At 46.1% G+C, this 23983-nt stretch overlaps 1 protein-coding gene across 7 annotated transcripts in view; it reads left to right on the top strand.

The window, feature by feature from the left end:
- The window catches only part of CLDN14 (claudin 14), a 103359-nt gene extending 89035 nt beyond the window's left edge, over window positions 1-14324 (top strand). For all 7 annotated transcript variants that reach the window (XM_082458883.1, XM_082458880.1, XM_082458881.1 and 4 more), the window contains one exon: window positions 10306-14324. In XM_082458883.1, the coding sequence (XP_082315009.1) occupies window positions 10350-11060 (711 nt within the window). In that variant the 5' untranslated portion in view covers window positions 10306-10349 and the 3' untranslated portion in view covers window positions 11061-14324. The remainder of the gene's footprint in view (window positions 1-10305) is intronic.
- The last annotated feature ends 9659 nt before the right edge of the window (window positions 14325-23983 follow it).

Raw genomic sequence — 23983 nt, 5'->3', positions numbered from 1 at the left:
AACAATATGTGTATCACACGGCAGTCCTGTGGGTGAAAGACATAAAGGGCAGAATTGAGAGCTAGGCCAAGATTGACTTGACCGTGACTGAGAGGGTACTTAGCAGACATTCAACTTGTGTGCCGTTCCTCTTCTCACCTTCACGGGCGGAAAATAAGTCAGTAATCAGGGCAGTAATCAGGGAGATGTAACCTCTCAAACAATAGTGAAACAATCAGATTACGGACTGTTCTAAGTAATTCATGGTGGTTCCATATCCACAGTGGTCCTTTTCTTCCACCCTCCCCGGTGGTCCCATCCTTTCCCACTGTCTTACTCTACTGCTCACCATTGCCCACCAAGGTCACAGTGACACGTGTCCCAGTCTCCGGCCACCATCTGCTGTCCTTACAGCTCATTCCTTCCTGTCCTCCCTGCCCTCCTCCCCAGCGTCAGCCACCATTACACTCACTCCTCTGTGTACACCCCAATCTCCCTTCCGCCCCCCTTCACCATTTCTCCTAGAAAAATCCCCACTGAGTTGAGTCCAGCCCTTTGCCCACTCCGGGGCCATGTGGTCCCGCTGACTGTGCTGGAGAAGGCTGTCCAGCGGCTCGTGGTCACTGAAGCCTCATGACCACTGGCCTCACACGGGCATCTCCTGCTGACCTTGTCTTAGTCCACTGAGCTCCCATTCTCCAAGGCGACCACAGCATCCTTTCTCTCTCCACTCAAACCTTCAACACCTTCTCCCCCATCTTCCTCCTCAACACATCAGACTGCTTCCTCTTTCCCTAAGAAAATTGGGACAATCCGAGAACATCGCCGAATGCTCCCTGCCACGTCCCCCAGGCTCCCCGCGTTGGCCTCCTTCCTGCTCCGGTCTGAACTGGCCTCTCCAGGTGTGTGCACGGGTCCCTCCTGTGCTCTGCTCAAGGACATCTCCTCAACACCGTCAATGTTTCCCTTCCTACCAGATCATTTCCAAAGGCAGGCAAACGTGCTTCGGGTTCTCTCATCTTCAAATCAGCAACAGAACAAAACAAAGATCCTCTCTTGACCACACATCCCATTGGCAGAGGTGCTTAACTATTTTGTTTTTGTTCTTTTGTTGTTGAGGTTGTTGTTGTTTACTGGGCTGTTGTTTGTTTTGCCTTGGATCCCTTTGGCAATCTAGTGAAGCCTATGTATCTCTTCTCCAAACAATGCTTTTATTTATTTATTTTAGTATTTATTTATTTATTTGGCTGCATCAGGTCTTAGTTGCGGCACGCGGAATCTTTGTTGTGGAGTGCGGACTTCTCTCTAGTTGTGGCTCGCGGGCTCTAGAGCGCCCGGGCTCAGTAGTTGTGGCGCACGGGCTTAGTTGCCCTGCGGCATGTGGGACCTTAGTTCCCTGACCAGGGATCGAACCCGCGTCCCCTGCATTGGAAGGTGGATTCTTTACCACTGGACCACCAGGCAAGTCCCTGAACAATACTTTTAAATGTATAAAATAATATGCAGGGTTATAAAGGAAGCCAATTATACTGAAATACAGTTATTGAAATATTTTAAAATCATTTTGTTCATAGTAACTTATGTGCTTCTCTATCAATGCATTACATTACCAGACCTAGCAGGGGTCTTATAACTACCATAGTTTTGAAATAGCAACGACGGTAAATGATCTTTCCCGGTATCTGCAACACCTGTAAAGCAATGCAAACTGTGAGTGATTCCTATCGGTGATCAACTCACAGGCACCGTTAAGATCGCTGTAGGTGGCTGCCTTTATTCATAACACAAGGACAGGCTTTTCAGGGAGAAGCTGATGAAATAAACCATGCAACTTTTTTTTCTATCCAAGTTGACAGGTACCCTGAATTCCATGGGCCCTGGACCCCAGATTAAGAGCCCCCACCCTGCAAACTGCTGCCTCATCTCCTGGTTCCCCTTGATGGTCCAAGTCTTTGAAGGAATTCTCTGGGCTCATTATGTCCTGTGCCCCTATCCCGACTCTCTGTTGAAGCCGCTCCCATCATGCTGCTGAAACTGAGCTGGTCAAGGTCTCCGATGTCCTTCATGTTGCTAACCATCATTTCCACGCTCAGATGACGTGATTTATCTGATGATCTGACACTCCCTCCAACTTGGATCTCCGTCCTCGCTCACCGCTCTCCCTCTGGGTTGTCTCCTCCCTCCCGGCCACTCCCTGTGGCCCATGGCTGGTTCCTCCTCATCACCCCCATCTCTGATGTTGGAGGGTTCCTGGATCAGTCGTCAGGCACCTGTTCCTCTACAGAGGAGTCTACACTCACTCCCTAGGGGCTCTTACCCAGTCTCACAGCTTTCAATCCTGTCTCTTTCTCTTTTTTTTGTTTTGTTTTGTGGGATCTTAGTTCCCCAACCAGGGCTTGAACCTGGGCCACGGCAGTGAAAGCACCAACTCCTAACCACTGGACTGCCAGGGAATTCCCTCGATCCTGTCTCTATGTTGTTGAGTCCCAAGTGGACTTCTCCACTTCTGTGCCCTCCCCAAACTCTGCACTTATACATCCAACCACAGTATCCCCCTACCCTACTGGGTGGGGACAGCCATCTCAACCCAGCATGTCTAAAAGAAGACTCCTCTTGTCTGCCCTCACCCTCCAAACCCAGATCCTCCCACTTCCCACTGTCTTCACCCTCGATAAATGGCAACTCCATTCTTCCAGTTGCCCAAGACCTTGGAGCCATGATTGACCCCTGTCTCTCACACCCCACAGCTAAGCCATCAGCAAACCCTACCTGTCTCACCTCCAAATGTATCTAGAAACCAACCTCTTCTCAGCATCTACCTGTGTCACTGCCAACATCTCTTACCTGGGTGATCACAGGACTCTCCTATTAGGATCCCTGATTCAGCCCAGGTGTGACCTTGGACAAGTTACTTAACCTCTCTAAGCCTCAGTTTCTCCATCTGTAAACAAGGACAATGACATGCACATCACAGATTTGTTGAAGGATTAAATAAGTTAGCGCCAGTGGAAACACTTAGCACAGGTCTGGCATATCACAAACACTCAGGACATTTAGCTGTGATTGTTTTTATTCTTATCATTAATAACTCACAGCTTCTGTGCACCTGGGCTTGAAAGGCTAAATTTACAGAGAATGAGCATTAAACATCATTTTTTAGCTGTATTTTATTTAGCATTTGTAAATCTCAGTCTTATGTTTTCATTTGACACATTTTTAGTCACTGCTATATAATCCCAGTTCAGTGCTCAAATAAATCATTTTCACAGGCTTACAAAATCCATCCAATAGTTATCTTATTCATGGAGGTTTCCAGCCCAGCTGAGACAATGTCCTGTTACTTACTTCATTTCTGTTTTGATGTAAGTCCTAAAGGGAGGTCTCACTGAGCTCTACTGGATTTCCAAGGGAAAGCCTGGGCAACCATCTGAGCTGCCTTATCCAAACCTGCCGGCACCCCAAATTTGGGTTTTTATGGTCTGTGAAACCAAAACATGTTGATTTAAGAAAACCAGACACCCAGCCTGAAAAGGTCTGCCATGTCTCTGGATGCAGCCCAGCCAATTACATACAAAGTGGAGAACTGAGCCCCTCAAACTCTGTGGGGGATCAGTGGATTCATACACTTTTCCAATCTGGAGAAGCTGAGTCATCTGACCACCGTATGGGTTACTTACTGTAGTTGGCACTCGCTCTTGAGTTTTTACAGCTACAGAAGGCCTTCCAAATTCCTCTTTCCCTGTGTTCTCTCCCTCTCCCTGGATTCTATCCTCCACACTTCCAGACATAAAGCTGACCAATGCCTTGCTGTTTTCTGTGGCAGACGTGAAGTCATCAGACCATGCTCAGTGCCTGCTCTGGAAGGGAACCCACTTCTCATGTTCAGACATGAGTGTTTTTTTTCTGTACTCCCCTAGGCCGCCATTCAGTGATCCCCTGCATTGGTTTACTAGGGCTGCCATAGCAAAGCACCACAAAGTAGGTGGCTTAAAACAATAGAAATGTATTCTCTCACAGTTCTAGGGGCCAGAAGTCCAAAGTCAAGGGGTCAGCAGGGTTGGTTCCTTCTGAGGGGCGTGAGGAAGAATATGTTCCAGGCTCCTCTCCTAGCTTCTGGTGGCTGCTGGTCCTCCTTGGCACTCCTTGGCCTGTAGCAGCATTACTCCAATCTCTGCCTCCATCTTCATATGGTGTCTTCCCTATGTCTTTGTCTTCACATAACCATCTTCTCATAAACACACCAGTCTTATCAGTTTAGCGATATACCCTACTCCAGTATGCCCTCATCTTAACTAAAAATTACCTCTGCAGTGACCCTATTTCCAAATAATAAGGTCACTTTCTGAGGCATTAGGGGTTATGATCTCAACACACATTTTTGGAGAGACACAATTCAACCCATTGCATCTCTTATATAAAGCCTTCCTAGAGAACACTTTAACTATTAGTCATCTAATCATCATTTAACACTTTTGAAAAAAACCTTACAACCTATGGGGTGTTTTTTGCTTTTCTAATATTTTTCTTGCACAGCAGATTTTTAGTCACCTGTCCCCTGAAAAATGAAAACAACATAGCAAATCTACACAACTATCTTGTCAGAAAAAACACATATGCAAAGGCACCAGGGTTTTTTATTCAATGAAATTCAATCATTTCATTTTAACATGTTGATCTACTGCATTTTTAATGGATTCTAATGAAATTCTGGTGAGTTGAAATTAGAGAGATAATGCCTCCTGGGAAATGGTTTAGAATTTTTATGGTCGTGGTAACTTAAGCTTGTAGTTTTCACTAAATCAATAGTTTGTTCAATCTCGTTGAGTTGAAAATGGCCTCTGCAAGCACTTAACCACATACCATGATTTTCATACAGTATTAACACAGGCTTTTTCCCCAAACCAGATCTTGTTATGAAAAATAGATTTTTCTTTACTCATCCAAAATAGAGGGGAAGTTTTAACCTATAAATTGTCATTTCTATATGATTTGTACAAGATATCTCACATTGGTTTTCCTGAATAATATTAGCAAGCCCCAACTATCATGGCAGTAATAAGTTAATTATATAGTTATTCTGTCTCTGCCTCTTATGGAAAGACTGCGGTTCTTCCAAACCATGTGTAGATGGCATAGAGGTCCTCATAAATTTAAAATACAGATGCCTGCCAGTCTGAAAAATAACCCAAGGAAAGTTACAGAAAGCTTGGAATAATAATGAAGGAAACTTCATTTTTAGAGCCAAAAAACCCACAGTCCAGCCCATCCTAAATGAATATGAAATGGTTTTTCCAAGGTATTACTTGATCACTTTGTCATAATTCTTATATATTTGTATAAAAAGATGTACTAAAATAGCACCTCTGGAGTATACCTAAGCTTCTAGGAAAGAGATCCACTCGCTTTGTACACTATGAAGAAAACAAGCATCCAACATGTCATTTAGGAATTACTGGTTGGAGTTATTTTATACTGATAGACCATAAAAGTCCTTTTTTCTTTTCTCCTGTTGGGTAGTGTTGCTAATGTAGCTCATTTAGATGAATCCAAATCTCCCTTGAGTTTATCCCTAGTTCCCAAGGTCTAGCATTTATGAAATATCTGAACTACTGATATAATGAGGTGACAAGGAGGACATTACAGGTTTTGGTTAAATTTTTTATTTTATATTGGAGTATAGTTGCTTAATAATATTGTGTTAGTTTCAGGTGTACAGCAAAGTGATTCAGTTATACATATACATGTATCTATTCTTTTTCAAATTCCTTTCCCATTTAGATTATTACAGAGTATTGAGTAGAGTTCCCAGTGCTATACAGTAGACCCTTGTTGGTCATCTTTTTTAAATACAGCAGTGTATACATGTCAATCCCAAACTCCCAATCTATCCCTCTCAGCATTACAATTTTTTGAACCAGACATTTTCTTCAGTTGCTGAACATCAAAGTTGAGGCAACTCAGCATTCTTTCAAAGTCCAATGACCATCTTCCTTAAAAGGCAGGTCTTCATTTTTCCGACAAAGCTCTAGGAAACAAAGTCCAAGCTGTCTCCACAGTGGATCCAACACGTGTCAGGAGGCCGTGGGGCAGGCATACATGGGATGGCCCATTCCCAACCGGCTCTAAATCCACTCCGACTGCAGGCTGGTCAGAAGCTGAAATGAGGTTCGGGAGGCCAAATCATCCAACTCTTCTGCCCAGGTGGTTATGGGTATAGAACCTTCCACACACCTGGCTGGGGCCCTGTCTCTCAGGGTACAACCTGCTCCTGCCCCGGGGCTGACATTCCCTTCAGCAGTGCGTGTGGAAAAGACAAAGGACACACGTGTCCATAGCAGAGCTCTTCATAGTAGGGGCCGAGGGACACGGGGCAGTAGAGAAGCAGGAGTAGGGGCCGGGCAAACAGCCCATCTGTCCCTCATCCCGGTGAGGCACCCCCCACCGGTCACTGCTGTTGAAATGATGCCTAATTCAGAGGCAAAGCTCCAAAGTTGACACAGCTGGGGTCCAGGCAGGCTGGGAGAAAATCCACCATGTGCTCTGGGTTCCTGCCTCGTGTTCTTTGTTTTGTTTTGTTTGTTTTGAATTCCTTCCTTTAAAAAAATGTAGCTCATGGACAACAGAGGAAGGAGACAACATAAAAGTTTATATGGAAAAAAAAAAAACCCTCGCCTTTCAGATCTGGTGCTCATAAAACCAGATCCAGTGTAAGGGGCGACAGCAGCCCTGGTGCTTTTCACAGCTGCCCTTCACAGATTTTCACATTAGTTTACAGCCCTGGGGTTTGCTGAGACTCTACTGGGGGCACATCAGAGCATCTTACTGGCCGTCCTATTTGTGCTCATTCAACCCTCCCCAAAATCAAAATTATCTTTTTTTTTTTTTTAATCAACCCTATCTCATCACTGCTCCATTAAACTTGCAACAGACTTCCATCCTCTAAGTCCACTTGCCTAAGTGATTTGACTTTAAGCTGTCCTTTGGCAGAGTCGGGGGAGGATGTCTCCAGTCAAATGAGCTTAGGAGATGCCACACGCGAGACTTTTCTGGGAGACTCCCAGTTATGTTTGTATATTACCAGCGATGAGAAGTCCTACAGTTAGTTACCAGATCTTCTCCAACCTAGCTGGCATTTCTGTCTTCCACGAGACCTCCTGCCAGCACGGTATCCTGAGAAGCAGCCACTGGGAAGGACTGCCCTAAATCCTGCTCACAGGTGTGACAGCCACATACTGCCCACCCAGGAGCGTGCTTTGGGGGCTCTGTGAACCCAAACGCAAGGCCCGATGTCTGTTCCTGCAATGCGTCGTCTTGTTACACACAGCCCCACCCACCCCGCCTGTCGAGGTCTTTTTGGAACCTGATTCTTAGAACCATATTTGTCTTGGACGCACGTCTCTCTAGCAAATGTTTCCACGAGCACATGCACGTCTGCAGGAAAAGGGCAGCCCGTGGACGAAGCCAACTGCAGCCCAGCTGGACCCTCCACACGCTGCCCCTCCTGGAGGCCATGCTTGGGCAAGTTCCTTCCGAAGCATCAGCGATGAGTTTTATGTGGTTTCCAAGGAGATTCGTTGGCTTGAGGTTGTTTTTCCATCGAATGGCCCCAAAGTGAAAAGTGTTTGCTGGGAAGTTGAATTATGACCTAACACCAGTAGCAGCTGCTGGTAACTAGGGGGAGAGGGGTGGGGGGCTGGGGTCTGGGAGTTGGGGGCTCATTAACACTCACTTCTTAAATTAGCAAATCCTTCAAGCACAAGTTTAAATATAGCAACCTAATGGTTTCTAAAATTAGCAGTCGTTGCTCTCCATAAATATTTAGACATCCAATAAACTTCTGGTCCACTTCCCTAGACTAATGGGGTCAGCAGGCTTAGCTTTTATGCCACATTCTTTAGGCTCAGTGGGCTTAATGATTGACCTTGACAAGCAAGGGCCGTGAGGCGCCTCAGAAGGCCCTGGCCAGGGACAGACAGCGGGGCCACCAGGCTGGAGGTGGCCTTCAGGCGTTACTGAAAGGATCTCAGAGGCCATCTGGAGAAATCCGCAGCTCCAGGCTCCCTGGAGGAACCGACCGTCCTGGTTTGCCTGGGACTTGTCCCAATTTCAGCACTGAAAGTCCGTCACCCTGGCCACCTGAACCACTGTAAAAGGACATCTTCGGGGGGGGAGAGTCAACTCCCCCAGGATACACCGAGGACACCACCCCTAGGCGCTCACGCTAACTTCAGTCCTACTGCGTTCAGAAAGGCAGACTTAAACCAGGGAAAATACTAGCCAGGCCAGAAAAAGAACTTTCACCCCTGCACCCAGTTTCCCCACGTGGAAAGCAGAGGAGGTAACAGCTGCTGCTTCACTGGGTAACTGTGGGGAATAAACTGGGAGGCGTGTGTGAGCGCTCAGCCCAGGGCCGAGCATCATTCAGGCCCAGTAAATTGGCGCTTTCGGTGTCAGCTCTGCTCAGGTGCCCAGTGCATCCAGGAGGTGGGTGGCGGCAGCTCTGGCGCCGCACATCAGAGCGGCACCCTCTGTGGGCCCCGCCGCCTGCCCGGCGGTGGCCACAGGACAGTTGCCCCTCCCTGGGCAGCAGGGACTGTGGGGTCTCCCCCCGCTGCCCCGCCCCGCAAGCCCAGCACCTGCATTGAGTGCTTGCTGAATGGAGGGAAGAAGGCTTCCTAAGGAAAGCCAGCTTCGCAAGACGCATGTGGCCGATCAGCTCGAGGTGTGAGTGAAGAACACAGGGTCCTGAGCAAACAGTCATTTTTAACATCAGCAAAACCTCCGACCTCGTCCCCCCCCAGACCACTGATGTCCTGTCCAGCACCACGCTGTCTCACTGTTATCTCGTTTGTCTGTTAAGCAGGACAGATCTAAAGATCATCTCCAACAATGCTAAGACATGCAGGTGTAGATTTTTAAATCCAGCAAGATGATCGTAGAGGCCTCCAATGGAAGCATCACCTGTTACTAACCAAATCCTTCATCGTGATTTAGTGGGAGATTTCTTTACAGCGGACCCAGGATTAAAGCCAAGAGGGCCTGGGGCACCCCAAAAACAGCTCGCAAGAGAATCTGCATTGGGCGACGCCCTCCTGGCCCACTTTGGCTCCCCGCAGCCTTCCTGCGCTTAACTGCAGAACACTGCTCTGAGAAAGAAGGAAGAAGCGGGTTTTGCCTTCCAAACTCTCACCAGTTTGGGTCGCTGAAGTGACTTGGCACCAGCAGAGAAGCTTCCCTTTTCCTCCCTTCAGAATCAGAAGACACTCTGTGGCCATGAAGTCCAGCTCCCTTGTTTTAAAGACAGAGGGGCCCCGAGTCACGCAGAGGGTGGGATTCTCTTCTTTTGCCCCTTACTCTGCTCCCGGCAGGAGAGAGAAGCTGGTGGTTTCCACTCGGGCAGTTCTGGTCTCCCTCCCTTTTCCCCTTCCTTCCTCTCCCCCTTCCATCCTCCTTTCCTCCCTCCCCCACTCACTGCCTCTCTCCTTCCTCCCTCCCAATATTTCCCGAGTACCCCCGATACGCCTGGCACTACATACCACATACATGCTGGGTCCTTTCCCCAAGAAGTGTGTGAGATTTTGCCATGGTTACAATGTCCAGTAGTCTTGTAATCAGCCCACCCCTCTTCAGAGCGGTGTGAGAGGAGGTACCCTGCCCGCAGGGGAGGGTCACTGTTTTGTGGTCCTGGCTGCAGCGCCTAAGGAGCTGATGACCTTGGTCATTCCTCTCCCCTGGCGTCAGTGGATAATCTCTAAGGTCACATCTGGGATTCTGGAAGGCGGCGTCTGACCCGCCTATGGTGCCAAACCCCCTCCTATGAGCACATAGGGAAGTCTCCCACTTTCAGAAAATGTTTCCTCCTGACAGGCAGTCTGAGCTATTTTCTAAGCCATAAGCGGCACACGCCTTAAGACTTACCAGTCCATTTGTTGATTTAACAACCTTAGTGATCACTGATCAACAGAATGAAGTGAGATTCAAATGCAGCAGAGTTTGAGGGCAGACACAAGACAAAACTTCCCACGCGGGGTTGCTAAGTACTGAGAGAAGTGGGGTCTCTGGAGGGTCCTTCCCTGGGGTCCTGGGAAAGCACAGCCCAGTCAGATGTGGGCTGTCACCCCTTCTAGCTCTGGCCTTCCAGGGAAAGTGTCTTAGGCGAGCCGCTTATTCGTTCACCCAATCAGGGCTCAGAAACTATTTTTAAAAACATGTTAATCGTGGCACCAACCGCCTATGGAAATGGCCGTTTCGGTGGCAGAAATAGATGCATCGAGATAATCTTTAACCCGTTTCCTCTCCCCCCGCCCCGCCTCCCGGCTTCATTAGGACTCCTGCGGGCGCCTGAGCGAGCGGCAACCGCCAGCAAGGTCATGGGCAGCGCGGCCGTGCAGCTGCTGGGCTTCCTGCTCAGCTTCCTGGGCCTGGTCGGCACGCTCATCACCACCATCCTGCCGCACTGGCGCCGGACGGCGCACGTGGGCACCAACATCCTGACGGCCGTGTCCTACCTGAAGGGGCTGTGGATGGAGTGCGTGTGGCACAGCACGGGCATCTACCAGTGCCAGATCTACCGCTCGCTGCTGGCGCTGCCCCGCGACCTGCAGGCGGCCCGCGCGCTCATGGTCATCTCCTGCCTGCTGTCGGGCGTGGCCTGCGCCTGCGCCGTGGTCGGCATGAAGTGCACGCGCTGCGCCAAGGGCACGCCTGCCAAGCCCGCGTTCGCCGTGCTGGGCGGCGTGCTCTTCCTCCTGGCCGGCCTGCTCTGCATGGTCGCCGTGTCCTGGACCACCCACGACGTGGTGCAGAACTTCTACAACCCGCTGCTGCCCAGCGGCATGAAGTTCGAGATCGGGCAGGCCCTGTACCTCGGCTTCATCTCCTCGTCCCTGTCGCTCATCGGCGGCACGCTGCTCTGCCTGTCCTGCCAGGACGAGGCGCCCTCCAGGCCCTACCAGGCTCAGCCCCGGGCCGGCACGGCCACCGCGCCCGCCTACCGGCCACCCGACGCCTACAAGGACAATCGGGCCCCCTCGGCCACCTCGGCCTCGCACAGCGGGTACAGGCTGAACGACTATGTGTGAGTCCCCACGGCCTGGCCCTCCCCAGGCCCCCGAGAGGCGCCGGGACCCAGGCTGCCGACCGCTTCAAGGTCCGGGCACCAAGTTTACTTCTGGGCTGCTTTGGTGTCCAAAGGAATAATGTGAACCTGAGGAAATGGGCTTAGGACGCAGGGAAGGTGGGGAAATAAGATGAGGAGAAAAGCTCTACATACCAAAGACTAAAAAAAAAAAAAATCCTGTTTTTGTATTTATTATATGTATTTATGTGGGTGATTTAATGACAGCCGAATAAAAAGCGACTTGGGAGTTTGGTCAGTGGGGTTTGTTTGCAAGCCAGGAATAAACCTTTTGGATGCGGTTGTCTCTGAAACTGACAATATCCGTGTCTGTTTGCAGACCCTGATTCTGTCTGCTAAGATGCTGGTAGCCATAGTCAGCAGGCCTCCGGGCTCTGCCCACACAGGACAGGAGAATCACAGGAGGGCTGGGCTGATGTTTATCCAAAAGGCCCCTGAGCGGCATCACCAAAAACGGTCGCCCTGTCCTGGCTCGATCTCAGAGGCAAGGCAGGAGGTGCGGGGCTTCCTTGAAAAAAAGATAATTGCCATAAACCACAAAAGAAGGACAATGTCATTTTCTACCGGGAAGCAGTCGGCCCGCACTAGTAAGGCAGCAAAAGTCAGAAGGAAAAAAAAGGCAAAGTGAAACACGCCTGTTCACTTGGCTTTCCAGGCATTGGCAAGAGGCCCAGTTAGGAAGGCTGCTCACCCCAAGCACAGAATGTCACTGGCGTCTTTCCTGGGAACAGAAGTATGATGGCAGCTGACATCAGAGCAGGTACAAGGGCTGCTGACTGCTCTTTTAGCTGGAAAGAACTGCTGCGAGGGCCAGGTGAGGCCTGACCTCTTTAAGGACACTGAATTTGCTTTCGGGGCTGTGATCTAAATCTCACACACACACACACACACACACACGCTGCTCCCCCGTTAGCCCAGGGAGACTGCTCATGCCTCTGCCCCAGCCTCAAGCTGTGAACACGGAAGGAAATACCCTGCCGTGAGGAAGGGCTGAGTCTGAGGTCTGTTACGTGAAGCCCCACCATCCTCAAGGGGTCTTAGAATAGGGCCACCAGGGCTCCATCCGTCACTGTCCGCAGGGAAGCGAGCCACAGAGGGTCAGCCACACGTGGCTGGGCTTACTGGCGTGGCATGGCGTGGCCTGGTGAGACTCTGGCCCCAGGATCAGGGAGGTAGAAGGGGAGGCTCCCGGGCAAGGATTAGGAGGCCAGACGGACCTCAGCCCTGCGACTCTGGATCCAGCAAGGCTGGAAGTTGCTCGATGCTCCCCTGACTTCATGCCTCCTCCTGACCGGGTCCTCCAGGCCACCGAGATGGTGACAAGAAGCCCAGCTGCCACGTGCTTCCCATGTAGGCAGAGGCTCTCACCAGTAATGTCCGTACACCCCACGATCCTCTTCTGATTCCTTTAAGCCTCACCAGTTACACCTAATAAACTGCACCATTGATGAGATCTAGCAACAGGAGAATCTTCTAGCAACATTGAAAAGTCAGGGTTTAAGGAACAATCCTACACATACATATTTCTTTTCTATTTTGTGCTGACCTCTAGACCCCAAGCAACAGGGGCCGCTTCTGTTTGGAAGGAGGGGGTACCACGCATTTTAGCGTCTATCTAGCCCCGCAGAAGCTAAGAGGGCCGGGGTGTGCCATCCTGTTTAGGTCAGGGATTTAGATCAGAAAGGTTATCATTTATTTATGATGAAACAAGCAATTTTAACCTACTCTTTAAATTATAAAAACAAATCTGAATCTATAAAGAAGAGAAACAAAATCTTCTTAAAACGAAATGATATTCTGTCAGTCCTTACTTGATGGTCACAATCTAGAATGTGTTTAGTGAAGTTATTCTAGTTAATAGACCGATTACAAATTTAAAGGTAAAGTAGCTTTTTAAAATTTGAAGTATAGTTGATTTACAATATTTTATTAGTTTCAGGTGTCTGGCAAAGTGATTCAGTTATATTTTTTTCAGATTATTTTCCATTATAGGTTATTACAAGATATTGAACATAGTTCCCTGTGCTATACAGTAAATCCTTGTTGCTTATCTATTTTATGTATCGTAGTTTGTATCTGTTAACCCCAAACTCCTAATTTGTCTCCCCCCTTCCCTTTGATAACCATAAGTTTGTTTTCTATGTCTGTGAGTCTGTTTTGTATATAGATTTGTTTGTATTATTTTTTTAGATTCCACATATAAGTGACATTGTATAATATTTGTCTTTCTCTGTCTGACTTACTTCACTTAGTATGATAATCTCTAGGCCCATCCGTGTTGCTGCGAATGGCAATATTTCTTTCTAAAATAGCTCTTATCAAACTCTTTCTCTGAATTCTGTCACTACTAAAGTAAAATATGTTCCTCTCTCCTACTCAGGTGAAAGACTAATAATAATAGTGATTACAATTTATTAAGCACTTACCATGTTCCAGGAATACCTTTTACTTACTAATTTACCAATTTATCTCTTACCAAAGAGATACATGAGAACCCAATGAGATAAATACTCATTTTAACCCCATTTTACAAAGGAGGAAATCAAAGTGCATAGAGATTAAATTTTTTGCCCAGGGTCACAGAGCTAGTGAGCAAAAGACCCAGGATTTGAACCCAGACAGGTAAGCAGGGAGAAAATACATTCACTCAAGTAGAAGCATGACCTATAAGCTAATTAATTTCATGTCCAGACTATTTCCAAATAATTAAGTGAATTGTTTCATGACCATATTTAGTTCTTTCTAGAACCATCACTCCACAAAGCTTCTGTTAACTGGGTTCTGGCTGGATTACAGGAAATGTGATATCAGACCCATAGGTCCAAGTTTGAATCCCCATAGAAAGCAGAAAGTGACACACAGGAAGTGACACACGGATGGCTCTGACCTACAGCTGGCCCACCAACTGTAGGAAATAGATCCAAATAAGACCTTAATTCCCTCCTTCAAGATACAGGGTGTAAGAACGCTGTTCCCAGTTTCCTCTGGCTCTTTTGCTCTCATTCACTCCTAAGACAAGAGCTCAGGTCCTGTGATCCCCTTTTTCATCACATTACAATCTCCAGGGCCATCAAGTAGATGCCTGCCTCTGCCCATCTCTTTGGGACTAGGCAGTCATAACCAAGGTTGTTTTGAACAAAGTATGGTCTCCTTTCGAGGTACAACATGTAATCCCAAATTTCAAAATAAAAAGGAAACATGAGTCAGATTCTGATGTTTTCCAGGAAACTGTTGTTATGAATGTAAATTACAATATGACCCTCATGGGATAAAGAATGCTATATTTCTTTGCTTCCCTAAATCAAATCAAATTTGGCTCTGATCCAGAGGTCTAAAGCCAGCCACGTTTCCTTGTTCCCTCCCCAGCATTTAGGAGGGCTCAGGGCCCCAGCACTACTGGAGGCCCTGGACTTGGGGAAGGGGTGAGGCCCAGCCTTTAGGCCTTGGGGTCGCTCTGGTTACCTGCTGACTGCCAGGTGCTGGTTCCTTCACAGCCTGGGGCCTCCTGATGCTGCTCCCAGGCCACAGCCCATCCATCCTCACGGTCACCCATGTCATGCCCCAGCCCCTCCCAGGCCATATGTGTGAATGGGCACTGGAATCTTCTACCCTGAGGAACCCTTAGTCTCAGGCTCAGTCTCCAGGAAGCCACTTCCTGAAACAGATCCACGCCTCTCCTATACTCAAAGCACCAGAACGTCCCCCTTCTTGGATAAGACACCCTAATTGCTTTCCCGGGTTAAGTCTTTTGAAATCAAAAGGCTCTGAAATCCCCCAGAGAATCCTACTTTCGTAGCAGCCACTGTTGCCCTACGTGGAAATAATTTGAAAACTACGGCACATTCACATTTTGTATAACAGTCCATTACTTGATAGTTATAAACCAAAGGTGGGGCCAGGATCTGCACCCTAAATGCCCGGCCCCAAAGCCCCAAAGCGTGGCCACATGCCTCCCTGCTTCCCCCTGCCTTGGACCCTCTGTGCTTTCTTGCTTCCAGGTGGAGGGAACAGCGCGGCTGTTGACAGTCGGGCATGAGATGGGGATCTGGACGAGGGGGCAGCCATGGAGGTGGGAGGAGGTTGGGATGTGTCTGAAGGTAGAGCTGATAAAATGTACCGATGGCTTGGTTGTGGGGTGCGAAAAGAAAGGGGCTTAAATGTGGATGCCAAGATTTGGGACTGGATCAACTGGAAGAATGGGTTCACCGTGTTCTGAAAGAAGGAGATTCTGGAAAGAAAAGGTTCTGGTAAGGTAGATTTTGTTTGTTTTCCATGTGTTTGGTCTGAGCCGCCTCAAGTGGAGCTGGCGATCAGGGCCCTTAGATGTGTGAAGCTGGAGTTGAGGGACAGATCAACGTGGGAACCTCAGCCCAGGACACAATGAGCCACGCAGCTAGAAAGGGTCTCATGGGACCTGAACACACATGAGCAACCAAAGAAGCCAAGGGCTGCTGAGGGTTTCACATTCGGAGGCTGGGAGGACGGGGGCATCCAGCAAGGCAACCGGAAGAGGAACACCCCGTGAGCAAGGAGGACCAAACTGGGAGGTTCTGGAAGCCGAGGAGAAGGGAGTGGTGTTCAGTCACCTCTTTCTATCTTCACAGCAACTTAGGCACCATGAGCAGCTGCATTTAACAGATGAGGAAACGGGGCTTCAAACAGAAAGGCACTTGCTGAGGACTGCTGCATGGAAGGAGTAAACTGCCGGGTAGGGAAACTTAGGCACAGATTAGAAAATTCTCATTTCCAGTCTGTAAGGTCGCAATAACCCTTACAGAAAAATATGCATGTTCCTGCTCTTTCTGCATAAACATTAAGACACCCCTAGTTACAGATTTCTCCCTGGATAATAGAACAGGGCCTTCTCGCCGAGGTTTATACTACGCACCCCTAGAGAGGTGTGGTGATTATGGACTCAGCTCAGATTAATTATTTTCATATAAAGGGAAAAAGGTAAATATGTAAGATTTCAAGAGGAAACCATTATACTGAAATGTATTATCGAAATATTTTAAAACGATGGCATAGTAATATTTGTCCTCCTTTACTAATGCACAAAATGACATTATCCAGCAGGGGAAGTCTAATAAACACTGCAATTTCAAAGCAATAATAAGCATAAAGGATATTTTAAGAAATTTGCAACGATTGTAATTTGATGTGAAAATATCTGTAATTTTCAAAGTTACAAGGGTTGAAATACCAAAAAAAAAAAAAAACAGTAAAGCAACTTGCTCAGGTGACTTGAAGACACTTAAAGCCCCCTGAGCATGAGAAGACATTCATGCAACCGGAAGTTCAATTTTCCTTCTGCATGTAAGCGATAGTTCATTAAAATAATCCCTAATTGCTCCCCGGGGACCCAGAGGGTGTTAAGTGTGTACATCTGGGGTGGGGACTGCAGGACAGCAGGGTGAAACTGAGCACCGTTCCTGAACACCGCAGAAGCCTGGGTCCTCCATTAACTCTCAGAACACCCCTTCCTCTGTTTGTCCAGTGAACACAGTGATAAACCTGGAACTTCTGTCATTTGCGCAGGAAGCGCCATCTCAGTGCCCTGAGGGGATGAATTGTACCACTCCTGTCAAAAACCAAAATCCAGCCGAGTGAATTTGAAAGATCTAATTGGTTTTATTAGGCGATTCATGAGTTAGGCATCATCCCAGCTAGCAGCTAGAAGCACGCTCACAGGGATTGTACATAATGGAAGGTTTTTATAGGAAGAAGGATGGGGTGAGGGAGCTATTAGCAAGAGAAAAGAAAGGATTCTTTTTAAGTCAGTATATCTTTGGTGGGGGGGGGGGCGATGACAAGGGTTTGTGGGGTTTTTAAAAAATTTTTATTGGAGTGTAGTTGCTTTACAATGTTGTTAGTTTCTACTGTACAGCAAAGTGCATCAGCTATACATATACATATATCCCCTCTTTTTTGGATTTCCTTCCCATTTAGGTCACCACAGAGCATTGGATGACAAGGGTTTGATCACACAGATTGCCCCTTCTTCCTCTGGGGAGGGTTGGAGGGGAATGAAGAGGGCCCACGTGATGGTGCTGACCAGGTTTGGTATCATGGGCTTTTAGCACAAGTAATGCTATCTGGGGCCTGTGGCTTTCCTTTTAACACCCCAAAGGCACTGTTCCCATCGGTGATCAACCGGCCAGGGAGCTCCTCCCGGTGGCCGGAGAAGCACCAGGCACCTGATACCCAAGTCGTGGGTTTCAGGCCAGGGACCCCTGGCTGCGGTTTGCTTGGTCCTCTCACAGGAGGGATGGAGAGGCAGCTTGCTAAACCGAAGTAGGCCAACAGCAAAGGCAAACCCATCACACATTTCTTATTCAGGAAACGTCCATTTCAGGCAAATGAACATTAGAACCGGCCATGCTCTGAAGCCGAACAGTCACCGTGGGGAGAGGCAGGAGCAAGCTGCGGAGGTCCCGGGGGCAGGGCTTGGAGCGGGGGGGGGGGGGGTACAGGTGAGTGAAACAGGCTTAACTAAGCCTTCGAGGATTAAAAAAACAAGCCACCTCGCTTCTCCTGTAGTATCCCCACTCTCGCCCAAGAGACACAGGAGTGTGTGTGTGTGTGTGTCTGTGAGAGAGAGAAAGAGAGAGAGGGATTGAAATTTGAGGTCCTGTAATATCTGAAGCCTTTTCTTGAATCAAAAAGCACAAAGCTATTTTCTGGGCAAATATCCAAAGGAAAACACAGAAATTTCAGTCTAGTAAATTATTTTAAAATACCACCAACTGGCTTTCACAGGTGTGTGTGGCAGGGGAAAGGCATTAGCAAACAGCCCATTTCCTGCCTGAGAAAGGCCAGTGGAGGTCACCCCATCAATCTGGGAGGGCCCAGCCCCTGGGGGCAGATCACCTGTACCCTCCTCACACCTCTTGCTCTGCCAGCTGTGCCCCAGGAAAGCTCGGCACAACATACTCCTTAATTCTTTTCTCCTGAGGGACTTTCTGTTTAAAAGCTCGCCACCCTCCCATCCCTGCTGAGTAAATGATTGACAGGCTCGAGCTTTCCATCCCACCAGGGCTCCTGCAGGGAGGTCAGCTGCCTGCAGCTTGGGGTGGGGGGAGGTCTGGGGTTGTTTTAGTCATCCCAGGCATTTTTCCAAAATAAAGCATTTGCATAGGTTTCCTATCCAGCATAATAAATAGCAAGAAGGCAGGACTTAACAGCCAGGAAGTCACAGGAGAGTTTTGGTCTAGTGGCTCCACCAGGTGTCTGGGGAAGCTGGTGCCTGCCTTGGGGAAGAGCTCATCGTGACCTTGCTGAACATGGGCAGTGGGGTCCCAGGACAGTGAAGAGGTTGTGGGAAGGGAGAGACCCAGTGCTGCACTCAGGAGTCCTTGAGCCCAGCCCTCTGCCCAGACAACCCTCTCAGCAGGAGGGATGGTCTCTTTTCCATCCATAGCTCCATAGATATTTCTGCTATGAAATTCATCATTCACCTTTGTAGGCATTATGAATTGCTCCATAATACCCAAGCATAAGAATAACACCTGCTTTGCTTTTTTAAAAAATCAAATCTGGTTCTGTTTAAAGCACAATGAGATACCACTACCTGTGAACAGCTAAAATGTAAAGGATTGACGATATCAAGTGTGATGGTGGTGGTGGACACAGCTGAGAATACGGGTGGAGAGTCTACGGTTAAGAAGAAGGGCCCCAGGGGTCTGAGCGCAGGGCCCCACCGTCCGGAAAGCTGGAACTGAGGGTGGGGAACATGTCGGATTCAGAGCTCAGCAGGAAGTGGGACCGGAGCTTGGCAGATGCCGTCGGGAAGATAGGTACTGGTTTTGGATTAGGACTTGTTTTCTCACTTACCTTCTTTAAAAGAAGAATGTGGCCATTAGCCTTTGGTTCTGGAATGGGATTGGGAATGGCCTACTCCAACTGTCAGCATGATTTTCAGGCTCCATATCTTCTTCTTCTTTTTTTTTTTTTTCAGTTGAACACATTTTAATATGTTTAAGTGGCATTTTAACCTCTTTTTTTTAATTTATTTTTTTATACAGCAGGTTCTTATTAGTCATCCATTTTAAACACATCAGTGTATACATGTCAATCCCAATCTCCCAATTCATCACACCACCAACCCACCTGCCGCTGCAGGCTCCATATCTTCTACATGGAAAATATGTCAAAAAGCAGAAACAGTGACTTAACATCTGAGAACATCCCAGTGGGAGGGAAAGAGAAATCATGTTTATTCCTCAGGAATACTGAAGTGCCCTGGAGTAAGCTGACACTCTTTTGTAACAATGTTATCAGTAATGTTTTAAACTCCAGCACACTGTTTATGTATTTGAAACCAAGTCTGTTTCTTGTTTTATATTTTCTCTCTGGAAATTGCAAGGAGGTGGTCTTAAAAGAAATAAATTAAACAAAAATAGGCAAAAAAAAAAAGATGGACCTGACCTAGGGCAGACCCTAGGGATATTCAACATGAAGGCTGACAAAGAGCAGAAGAGGAGGAAGAGGAGAGTGGAGGTGACAATGCAAAATGCAGGGGGTTACTTGTTTATTGACTCCCCCCAGCCCTACCACACACATACAGAAGGTTCTCCTAAAGCAAGTGGACAAACTGTCTGGGGAGAGAATGATTACCTGGGAAGAGGCAGGTAATGTAGGTGTCAGCTTCTACTTCAGGCATTTGAGAAGTCCTTGGGATAAAACCAGCTTCCTACTCCCTCTGGGTAAAGGGAAGCTTTCCTTTTGAGAAGCCCGGCTTATGTAAATAGCACTCCCTGCCAGTTTCTGTATTGCCTTAAACTTCAGAGAAGCATCAGACATCTGAGGAAAGCCTGCAGCATGAAAGAGAGAGAAAAGATAAACAAGGAGAAAAAACTGACACCCGAGGAAACTGATAGTTCAGGGAAGAGAAGAAAAGGTTTTAAAATCTGTATTCTCTATTCTCAGAGAATTCAGGATCTTATTTCATCCATCACAACAGAATGCCATGGGAAAGATGAGAAAATGGAAAAGGCTCTCAAGTTAAAATTTTTCTAATATTACATTAGAAAGTAGAGGGATTGGAACATATAGTAGAGAAAATGTTCCAGAGCGTAGCAAAGATTAAAATACAAATAAAAAGGCACCATGAACTAGAAAACATCATATAAAACATATGAAAGACACAAAACATCATTGTAGGAGGTCAAACATCTGACAAATGGGAGTTCCTGACAGCAATAAAGAAAATGGATGAGTGGGAAGAAATGAAAAATATTTCCTGGAACTGAAGGGAGACATGAATTTCCAAATTTGAAAGGGCTTAACAAGTGTCACATGGAACGAATAAACGAAAATTTACACTATTAAATGAGATACATCCCCATGAAATTTCAGAACATCAAAGTAAAAGAAGCAAAGACCTTAAAAAAAACTGGCAGAGAGAAAAAACAATCCAGATCATATAGAAAGCATAACTGGCTCCTTCTCATCCAAAGCAGCCCTATATCCTTGTTAGTCTCTGTCTCAGCACACTGTGAACTCCTCTCATAGGCCTCCTCAGAATGGGTGATTGTTTTCTTAATTTGCACATGCATTTTTTCCTGACTCCTCTGTTAGATTCCAGGTCCTTCAGGGCAGAGATTTTGCCCATCTCATTCACTGTCATGTGTGGGAGACCTGGCACAGCCCTAGGCTGAAAATATGTCTGTGTTTTAACTGGAGGGGAGCAAGGAAGGAAGGAGGCATGAGTCCCTCCCTGGAAAGTCAGCAAAACAGCATTGGTTCATACTACCATGTAAATGACTGCTACCTCAGCAACTTCAAGTACCTGAGGGTGGAGGGAAAAGGGCACCAAGAGTTACTTGGGTCCTACACCACTTGGCAGCCTACCCAACTGAAGAACATTCTTGGGAGAGGCCTCAGCCCAGAAGCTGTCTTTGGAGCTTGAGTTAAATTCAGTCTCTTGTCCGCCCTTCCATGTCGGCCAGGCCACGTTGGCATGGCAATCCTCCTCTTTTATGTGCTTTTTCCATTTCAGCCATCTACTTTCTCCACTCCTGAAATACGACACTGCAAAGCCAAAGCAGTGTGTGAGGGCTCAGGTCTTATAGGATTAAGAAACTCTACCAGCACACACCTTAGAGTCCATGGGTTCTATGAGAGCATTTCAAGTAGGTGAGACTGGAGAATTGAGAAAGTGTGAAATGATGGATGCGAATCCTACAGGAAGCCACAGAAAATTGTAACCAACACATTTTGAAGAGAAGAGAATCCTTCTAATTAAAATGTAATAATGACCCAGAAATTTCACTCCTAGGTATATACCCAAAATAACTGAAAATAGATACTCAAAAAAAAAAAAAAAAAGAAAGAAGGCAGATAAACAAATCTTTGTACATGAATGTCCATAGCAGCATTGCTCACAGTGGCCAAAATGTGGAAACAATCCAAATGTCCATTAACAGATGAATAGATAAACAAAATATGGTATGTTCGTACAGTGGAGTATTACTCAGACACAAAAAGGAATAAGGTAGGAATACACGCTTCAATGTGGTTGAACCTCAAAGAAAACATGCTAAGTGAAAGAAGCCAGACACAAAAGGTCACATATTGTATGATTGCATTTATATGAAATTGCATGATGTCTTCAAGATTCATCCACACTGGGCATGCATCAGAACTTCATTCCTTTTTATGGCCAAATAATATTCCATTGTATAGGTAGACCACATGTGCTGTGTGTGTTCCCTGCTGGACCGGCCCATTCAGATTGGAGGTTCCCAGGGATTGTGGGGGAGAAGAACAGGGAGTGACTGCTTAGAATGTTCTACCATTGCAGATCAGCATCAAGGCTTAAAGGAAAGGCTCTCAACTAAAGCAGCACCAAGCTTTTTCACAGCTCTGGACTTCTTTATCTGCTGTTTCTTCTACCTGGAATGCTCTCTCCCTAAATCTTCAAATGGCTTATTCCTTTCCTTCATTCATGCTCCTACTCAAATGTCAACTCCTCAAAGATGCCCTCCTTTCCTCACTAGGAAGATCTGGAAGCTGCAGACAAGTGGCAACTGTTGGATAAAATAAGTGCTAATAGACAGAAGAAAACTCTTTACAAACCAGCCTACAAGGCATCACTCCAACTCAACTTCTCAAACCAATGCAGAGGAACAAACTGAAATCCAAGGGTAACCCCACATGCACAGAGCAAGATAAGACATCAACCCAGTTTCCAATAGAGTCAACAAGTTCAGAGAGAAACCACAGGGCCAGAGTTTCCAGAATGCAGCTGTACATAACCTTGGTCCTCCTTCCAAATCCTCAAGCAGCTGAAGATCTAAACAGAGAATAGAAATTATTAGCATCTCACATTCCAAAATAAATGCTAAGGGGAAGGTTCAAATAGTGCTCAGGAACACAGGAAAGAGAAATTCCACCAATATTATTTTTGAACAATCAAGATAATAAACATCTCAAAAAATTTAGTCATGCCTCTTTGCAATCTATCCCTCTCTCCACCCTCATCCCCAAATAACTACTATATGGTTCCCTTTATAGAAAACTCTAGACAGATCTTAATGTTCTCACCACACACAAAAAAAATATAATTATGTGGTATGAGCTAGAGCTATGGTGGTAATCATATTGCAATATATAAATGTATCAAATCAACATGATGTACACCTTAAACTTATACAGTGTTGTATGTTATACATATACACTGTATATATATTGTTATATGGTATACATATACATTGTATATTGTTATACATATACATATACAATGTTATATGAAAATACAAACAGGAATAATTATACTTTGTCACTTCTTATCATTACGCCTTCATGTCCTTTTCTTGCTTTATTGCAATGTGTGTAACCTCCAGAACAATGTTGAATAGAATTGTTGAAAGTGAGAATCCTTGCTTTATTCCCAATCTCAGAGAAATCAACTGTCTTTCACCATTTGATATGATGTTAGCTTCAGTCAAGTATATTTTAGAGAAGACTATATGAATGATACAGTTCATGAATTCTTGACCATTTGGTAACATATTTCTGTTGCCTTGTCATAGGAATGATAACTTGACTGGGTATGGAAAATTGGGTCATACACAACCCCTCAAACAAAACACTCATTAGACAGTGCTCCAGTTTCTTCTTTCATTTAAAATTGCTAAGGAGAAATCTGAAGTTAGACTAATTTTCTTTTAGTATATAACTTTATTTCTGCCATATTCCCTTTAACCTTGCCCTTTCAATAACTTCACTCAGACTTTACAGTTCTTTATTATTTTTGTCCTAAATAATGAAGGACTCTATTGATGTACAAATGTATGTTTTCCTTCATTTCAGGAAATTCTGGTTTTTATTATACCTTTTAGTTTTTTATCTACTCATTTTGTTCTACTATATTTTTTAGGTCTACAAAATTAACTGTGTATTGGATATTTGGGTTGTCAGTCCTCCGTATTGAGGATTGCTTTTTTTCGGATGGAAAGGGTCGTCATCTTGATCACAGTGGTAGTTTCACAGAAGTGTGTATGTGCATGTGTGTGTGTACATAGACTGATCTTGTATACTTTATATATGTGCAGTTTGGTGTACTTCAATTATACCTCAATAAAATTGCAAAAACTTTTACTTGAAAATGTAATCTGAGAGTTAAAATAAAAATAAATAACTCAGAAGTGGGGAAGTCATAGATGAAATATCAGCTTTGAGTCGTGAATCTATTAAATATAAATTACATCTAAATAAGCAGACATTCTAATTACAAGAATTCTAATTCCTGGAAAAGAGGAAACTAATTATTTTTAATTGACAATGGTATAAAGTAGGACAAAAACTCCAGAACAAGCAAATAAAATTGGGGAAGAAGAGAATAGGTGGTCCAAAAGTGCTAAT

This window comes from Balaenoptera physalus, assembly GCF_965194825.1.
Source record: "Balaenoptera physalus genome assembly, chromosome: 4".
Taxonomy (NCBI): domain Eukaryota; kingdom Metazoa; phylum Chordata; class Mammalia; order Artiodactyla; family Balaenopteridae; genus Balaenoptera; species Balaenoptera physalus.
Note: the sequence above shows the minus strand (reverse complement) of the source record. Positions and strands in the feature narration are given on the sequence as shown.